Raw genomic sequence first — 7952 nt, forward strand, 5'->3', positions numbered from 1 at the left:
CAGGTGCTGAAGCTGGTAACAGACCTTCGGAACCACTGGGCAACGGTACTGATGTCTGAAGGCCACCCGCTGGTGATCAGCTCTGATAACCCGTCTCTCTTTGTCACCACAGGCATCTGCTACAATTTCTATCAAGCCTTTGCGGGTATTGGAGGGTTAAAGGCAAAGCTGGGCACTCTGAAAGAACTGGCTGTCAACTCTATCAGGTCAGAATCTGCTGATTTCTCTTTCTCTCATATAGATCAAGCATGTTTTGAGGATACATTTGCTACTTTTCATTAGTTTTCTAGGATAAGCCTGGTGATATTTTACATTTGTTATTGTAAAAAAGAATGTCATGAAAAGACCAAAGCCATCATTCTGCTAATATTCATTACTTGTTTATCCAAATCCTGATCTTATTCGACCTCTAAATCCCCAAATTGCTCCCAATGTGTATAAAACTGAAATTGAAAAAAGCAGCCAATATAATTTAATTTAGTTAAGAGCAGTGTCTCATTAGAAATATATAATTCAGTGATTCCTGCTTGAAATGTAGCACAATAATTTAACTTCTTACAAAAACCATTTGTGACAAAATAATTTTATGATGAATTATCTCAACCAAGGTTGTTCTCATTTTAAAAATGATTGTAGGTGAATGTAGAAAACTATTAAACAGTAGGTTTTGAGAGCAGTAAAGAACAACTTCTAGTTTAGTGATTCAGAATTCCTTTGTTGTACACTTGCACAGAGACATTGGCATGAACCTCTTCAGTGTGAATAAAGAGTGAATTAATCAATCTGTTATCAGTTCTACTTGGACTGGCCACACTGATGCTTTTAGTCAAGTAAGTCCATCTTAGTTTTAAACAATAAACTCATGGTAAAAACAAGTGCACTCCACAGGGAAAAGGAGTCAAAATAGAGATTTTTCACTCTGAAACATTTCTGTGACTTACATGGATGAGCACAAATAAGTCTGTGTTTAAAAAAAAAGGAGTGAAGCTTTCTTATAATGGATTCTAAAATGATACCACAATGTCCTGAAAAGTTTCTTCTGTCTGCAGGTACAGCTCACTCCCAACTCCCCCGAAGGACGCAGCTCTCGTCATGTGGCAAAACAAATGGGACACCTTCACAGCTGGCAATGTATGACCACTGAAGCACAATGGATCCTGTTGGACTTGTTTGTAATAGTTGAAACTTAACTAAAGCCAGCATCTGTATGCAACTGGCAGTCTTTTACTCAATGCCAAGACCTTCCATGGAACTACTGTTTTACAAAAGGCAGAAAATGGTGATTCATATTGTCACAAAATTACCCTTGTCAAAAACGTATGGTACAGAAGCAAGAATTAAAAATGATCACGTCACCTGGTGCAAAACAAACTCACCTCTAACATAAGACAACTCACTCCCTTCTGCATCTTTCTCTGTAGTCTGTGCAAAAATGTCATGTGCTCACAGGTCATTCAGTAGTCTCAGGTATTGTATCCTCCAGCTCTGACCGGTACACTGCTGCACAACAAGTTTGTAAGAGCCATCTCCACCTTCTGCAACTTCCAGACATCTCTTTGTTTCTCTGTTCTGGATGGGTCCGTTCTGAGAATAAAACATGTCAGTGGCATTTCTCTTCCTGTCCACACCATAATAAAACACTTTGTATCCCCCTCCAATGCTACGCGCTTTGCTACCCTTCCACCTGGTCTCCTGCACACACAGTATATCTACCTTCCTTCTCTCCATCATGTCCACCAGCTCTCTACCTTTCCCTGTCATTGTCCCAATGTTAAGAGTCCCTATTCTCAGACCTATACTCCTGCCTTTCCTCTTCTCTCTGTCTACGAATCCTTCTCCCTCCTATGCTTCTTCGACCAACAGTAGTCCAATTTCCGCCAGCACCCTGTAGGTCAACAGCACTGGTGGTGGTCGTTGTTAACCTGGGCCTCAACCGATCCAGTATGGAGTTCACACTGATGATTCACATGTTTGAATTTGGCATGTTTTTACGCCGGATGCCCTTCCTGACGCAACCCTCTTTATTTATCCGGGCTTGGGACCGGCACAGAAGTCACTGGCTTGCAACCCCTGTGGCTAGATTCCTTGATTTACTATAAATGTAGGACATATTTCCTATTTTTGTATTTCTTGGTAATCTTATTAGATTGAATGCTATCATCCTTTCCCCCAATTTTTGTAGTATTTTAGACAGCCAGTATTTTTGCATCCAAATTCTGTCCTTGACATCTTTCAGCAGCCAGCAGCTTGTTAAACCTTCCCTGTAGGTCTGCCAATAAGGGACCTGGTGCCCCAAGGTAATTCATTATATTACTGAAATAATCTGAGAAGATCCACTACATTACTGTCACTACTTTGTTAATTTTACTTTTTGAGGGTTTTTTTTTAATCAGTGCATCTCAGGTGCAAATTATCAGTTGTCTTTTTGTTGTTCTTTTGACTCTGTATTTAAAGTGTGATAAAAGATGACATCATGCTCCCTTTTTAACTGTTGCCTTTAGCCTTTTGCATTTATTTTTGGTTTAAGAACTGTAACTTGTAATAACATCAGCTGTAATGCCTGGACACTGAAAAAACTGTATGGTCACTTTAAAGCTCCAAGAGTCATACTATTAAGACTGATGACTCCTGGGGGTACCATCAGAAACTGGTATACAGGTCAATGTTACACGTGGCCAAAGAAGTGGAACAACAGCCAGCAGCAGCCTAAACTCAGATGTTTATTGCAGTAAACCCAACTTAATGTATCACTGCTACGACTTAACCAGAAGATGTTACATTTAAGTTAGTGCAGCTTGAGTTATACAGTATATTGAATGTTATGTTTGTTCTTATAAAAGCTAAATTAACCTGCTGGGTTTTTGAAAGGAGTTTGGTCATTTATCAGAAGAAGACACGAGTTTATAAAGCGAAACAACGTGCGCTGTACTTGGTGCTGAAGAGAAGAACCCTGAACAACTTTGGACTCCAGAATGTGAAATGTTGACCTCAGCGTTGGCCCCGTCCATCAATAACAATCTGCAGAAACACGTTTCACTTCATGTAGTTTTCACTACATATTTATTTCAGTTACAATTTTTATGAATTAAGATTTTACACAAAGTGTGCTTCAGAAATACCTGATGCTTCTTTGACATTAGTTTACATTTCTATGCTTCTGCACAGGCGACAGCCGTGGCTGAAAAATAATTCTACATGGTGTCAACCTGTACACTTGACCGTACAATTCAATTCATTTGTTTAGCACCAAATCACAAGTCATCTCAGCACACTACATAGTAAGGTCTAGATCTTATCAGTACAGAGAAAACCCCAACAAATCCCCCTTGTGCAAGCAATTGGCGACAGTGGAGAGGAAAAACTCCCTTTATCTGACAGACCCCGAATAAAGGTGGGCGGCCTTCTGCCTCGATCGGTTGGGGTGAGTGGATAGTTTTCATAGTCATCACTCCTGTCATTCTTATCATGGAAAATAAGGCAAATACACTCAAAGTGAGTGTCTCAGAGCTTGTTTAGTCATCTGAGTTGTCCGTCTCTGTCAGGCTTGCTCCCTCCCAAAGACACACCCTCCTGGTCTGTATCTCAGCTACCGCGCAACAGAGCTTTGACAACAATCCCATCTATTTATGAAACTGCTAAACGTATCCCTACATCAGCGACAATACTTTACAGGGGTAGGATACATTCCCCTGCTGGGAGGCATCCCATGTCCGCAAAATCTAATAAGCATACGAAACGCAAAACCTTCCCTCCCCCAGCCTAGTTGAAGCGCGAGTCTCCCCTTGAAACTTGGCAGAGTGAGACAACTCAGAAATTTAACCCTAAAGTAAAATAAAGTTATTAAAATCTGGGCAGTGATGATTTAGAAAACACCATGACTACACTTATCAAGACAGGTTTACAACATGTCACAGCACAACTTCATGTGTATGGAGAATCACTCAGTTTAACACAGAATAGATGGCCATGTTGGACTGACAGGAAGTGAGAGAGAGAAAGTAAAGTCCCTTCAATACTTCCTTTATGAGTGTATCTGGAGGTTCTAGAGCAGCAAACTGGTCCCACATCACGGAGGTCGTCAGATGGTTAGTGACCGAAACTCCTCCACCTGGATGATATGAGAAGCAAAGACAGATGTACTCTAAGTTGCCATGGCAACCATGTTGAACAGAAACAAAAAGCCTCGCCTCATCAGTTCTCACACCTTATGAGCATCCTCCCATGTAGCCACACAACGACCAGCACTGCTTGTTGTGGTGTCTGTCACTCACCTGTATGAGGCACTGAAGGACAGGACTGTCTAAACAAAGTTTAGTGCTTTACCTTTTTAATCAGATGCTCATGGCTCCTTTACTTTTATGGACAGACGAGAACATGCAAACAAAAGATGAAGAGACGAAGTGTACATGGACAGAAACTGAGACAGACAAACATAAAAAGACAAAGACAAATGTAGATGTGCAGACAAACAAAGAGTTTGCTGGACAAACACACAAATGGCGAGGTTCTTCAGAGGATCCCAGGTTTCAGTCCAGATTTGCACATAATCAAGTCCAGAGGAAAGGTTCATTCAGCTGCTGCCGCCATCTCATCCAAGGTGATGCTGGAGTTAAGTGTGTAGTTGACTGTGCTTCCCACAGCTGAGGGAGGGGGGTGGGGGGTGGGATCTCATCAGGTCGAGTCCAAGTCTCGGTACCAAACAGTCTGGTGGACAGGTCTATAGTCAGCGTCCTTAGGTCAGTCATCATGGCCCATCTGTATCAGGCCATTTTAATCTTATTGCCAATTTAAAGGAAAGTATTTTGGAACATCTGTATTTAAGTGATTTCTCCTCTTAAAGTATCTTTTTCTATTATGAGCTTGAACCAGGCTTTTGCAGCCGAGGCCCCGTCACCTCTGGAACTTCTATCAAATCACTTCAGTGTTTTTGAAAGGTCATTTTATATGATTAGCATACTTGTTTGGTTTAGAATCTAACATTTTTCAGTTGTCTTGATCTAATAACAGCTATTTTTCTAATTTAGTTTGATTTTAAGGCTTTTAGTAATATCAGTTCTTATTTAAAAATTCATTAATGAGCTAATGTGCAATTGTCTGAGTTTGAAAATATCCAAAGCTCACCAAACACTAAACCAGGCACCTTCAAAGCCCTGAGATGAAAATAAAGAACAGAAATGGAAGATAGAGACAGAGGCAGACAGGTGCTGCTGCAACAATGGAAAATAATAAAAATGAGACTTACAGTTTTGTTGATTTCCTGAAAATCAAAGTGTTATTGCAAAAATACACATTCAAGCAGATTAGCCAGAAATAGTCATGACACACAGGTCATGTTTTTGAGAGAGAGAGAAAGAATGTGAGACTGAGAGATCCGACATAACCTTTTGTAAACGGATGCGCTATGTTGACCGAGGAAATCAGGACAAAAATAAAATCATTGTGGCATTGCAGCCACCTGGGGGGAGAAGTCAACCAGGTTGGAGAAGTAAGGGAAAGCCATGTGCCTTTTGTAGATCAATGTTGAAATGATGACCTGACACTTAACGTAACAAACCAACAAACCGGTGGCCATCTTGGACTAACAGACAGATCAACGGGCGGCAGTGAAATATCTTCATGAAAATGTAAGTAAATTGTTGTGGTGCAGCGACCACCTACAGGAGAGAAACCCAGGTTAAATAAGTAAAGAAAAACCATGTACCTTTCATAGATCAAAGTTGCTGAAATTCTTCAAATGGCCGGATAGAAGAAACAGAGCGAGCGATAAGAGATCAATCGCACTGCAGATAAAACTAAGAGTTTCTCCTAGGAGTTTTATGTGCCTGGCAGCCTAGATCTATGATTATTACACAAATCTACTTACAGATGACCACTTTCAGTCAGATGACACATGTAAATCTAAATAGTCATGGCAAAGCAGCCATGTTGTAAAAGAGAGTTGGGCATGGAGGGCCACTAAAAACCCCTGAGCTAAACACTCTAGATGCCACAGTAAACTCAGGACTTGTGGCTAAGTGACCACAACAAGACCCCTTTAATGAATAAACCTTTGGGGGCGCTGTCTGGTAAGGGATCCCACAATAAAGTAAAAAATAAATTGACTTACAGTTCATAAATCTACCTGAAAAGAGAAAAACAAATCAAATTTGTTTGACTCAAATCTACAAGCCATATGTCATGGGGCAGGAAACAAATTCACTGTAACAGACAGAGATACACTTGCTCTGTCAGTATTAAAAAGGAAATACATTTATTTTGAATTTTTTTTACTCTGTAGTGTCAGGATTCAAAGAATTAGGCCTCATAATTAAAAATACTCCTAGGAGGAATGTTTTCTTGTTACCATATGTATCAATATACCACAACATGGGGGGAGTGAATGACAGGAACACAAGCACACTTTAAAATTATATATTTTAAACTTTACAAATAATTAAGTACCTATAAACAAATTTTAATTCAATTGTAATTTTAGCAACATTGTTAAAACATGCATACCAATAAAGCCCCTTTGAATTAAAATGGATTATTGAATTAGAATTAAAGTATCAAATTTAAAAACTGCATTAAAGATTATTAAAATTGAACTTTAAAGAACTTATAGAATTAATAGTTTATTTGGTCATTGACCTGACCATCACATCCTGCTTTCTACTCAGCCAGTTCACTTAGGGCCCACAGTGTTCAGACCAAAACCATTTTCTTCTTGTGAAATCTGTTCAACATTAGGCCTGTGAACCAACAGGTGCTTGTGTGTCTCTCTGACCATCTATTTGCTGAAACACATGAACTTTCAGATAAATATGAAGACAGGACACTGTTTACTACACAGGTCTGCTTTGAGCTGCTCATGACCCAGTAAAGTCAAACACATTTTCCTTAACAACCAGCCTTTGTTTTGTTATGAAGCTAACCAGATAAACATGAAGCAGCACAGCTGACATTAGCCTACAACACAGTGTGGCTACATTAGCTAACTTCCAGGCTGTCACTCACCTTTTTGGTCCCGTTTCCATGGTCCTTCGGAATCCAGACCGGTTCGACCCAGTGTCTTCTTGTCATTTTTCCAACTTTCTTTAAATAAATAAACTTTTCTCTGAACCACATAAACTGGACATTCACTTCCTCAATGCAGCCGAGCTGCTACAAACAGGCTGCTTGTGTGTATTTCGGCTCACACACCTGTAGCAGGAGGAAGCAAATGATAATGAGTTAAATAACCATTAATCAGTGTGTGTTTGCCTCTGAATATTGTTTTCTAACTTTCTGGCGCCAAACCAAGGTATCTGAATTAAAATCCGATGCTGGGACCGACATTAAAGCGACTGACATAGAGACTTACCGGATGCTGGCGGACTTAACAAACAACTGCACCGGTAGTAGTGATGTGTCGTTCACGAATAATTCATTCATTTTGAACGAATCTTTCCTATGACTCGAGAACATCAGGTCATCTTGGGGAGTGATTCATTCATTTTGAGTTGACCGCGCATGCGCAACATCGCATAAGATTAGTACACCTTTCAAATCCTCGGTTTCAAGTCATTCCTTACATTTTACATTCTCCTGAAGTGAAAGAAATGACTCTAAAAAAAAGATTCAAAAAGGCTTGTGGCCCTGCCCACACCACACGGCCCTGATTGCTCATTGGATGATTGGTCTAAAGGACCACCCATTGACCCACCTCCTATCCCACCACCGATAATCAGGCTGTTTGTTTTCTTCACTGATATGCTGCTTGTTAGATAACAACAAGGGGCGGAAACCCCGTTTATTAAAGGTACAGGCCACGTGATGCTGATCTCCATGAACTGTTCATAGTGTTTCCAGAAAACAGGCGATTCTTTCATATTAAGTGACAGGATGTCTCTGCTTTTGAACACCAAGTGAACAGCCTGTACCACTGAGTGAACACTGCCCCAAAGAGTCCAGACACCGGGACACAACCTTAA

At 40.3% G+C, this 7952-nt stretch overlaps 1 protein-coding gene across 1 annotated transcript; it reads left to right on the forward strand.

Annotated features, from left to right (window-relative positions):
- Positions 1-44: 44 nt before the first annotated feature.
- On the forward strand, positions 45-1157 carry LOC109971756 (adenosine deaminase CECR1-like). The gene is made up of 2 exons (XM_020620203.1): positions 45-206; positions 1050-1157. The coding sequence occupies exons 1-2, from the start codon at positions 52-54 to the stop codon at positions 1135-1137; spliced, it is 243 nt and encodes an 80-aa protein (XP_020475859.1). The 5' UTR covers positions 45-51; the 3' UTR covers positions 1138-1157.
- The last annotated feature ends 6795 nt before the right edge of the window (positions 1158-7952 follow it).

Source organism: Monopterus albus, unplaced genomic scaffold (assembly GCF_001952655.1).
Source record: "Monopterus albus unplaced genomic scaffold, M_albus_1.0 scaffold234.1, whole genome shotgun sequence".
In the NCBI taxonomy this organism is placed as follows: domain Eukaryota; kingdom Metazoa; phylum Chordata; class Actinopteri; order Synbranchiformes; family Synbranchidae; genus Monopterus; species Monopterus albus.

Excerpts from the sequence above, each read along its gene's own strand:
- LOC109971756 (XM_020620203.1), top strand. The coding sequence starts at position 52 with ATGTCTGAAGGCCACCCGCTGGTGATCAGCTCTGATAACCCGTCTCTC. Across the intron at positions 207-1,049 it reads CTGGCTGTCAACTCTATCAG|GTACAGCTCACTCCCAACTC; the intron begins GTCAGAATCTGC and ends TTCTGTCTGCAG.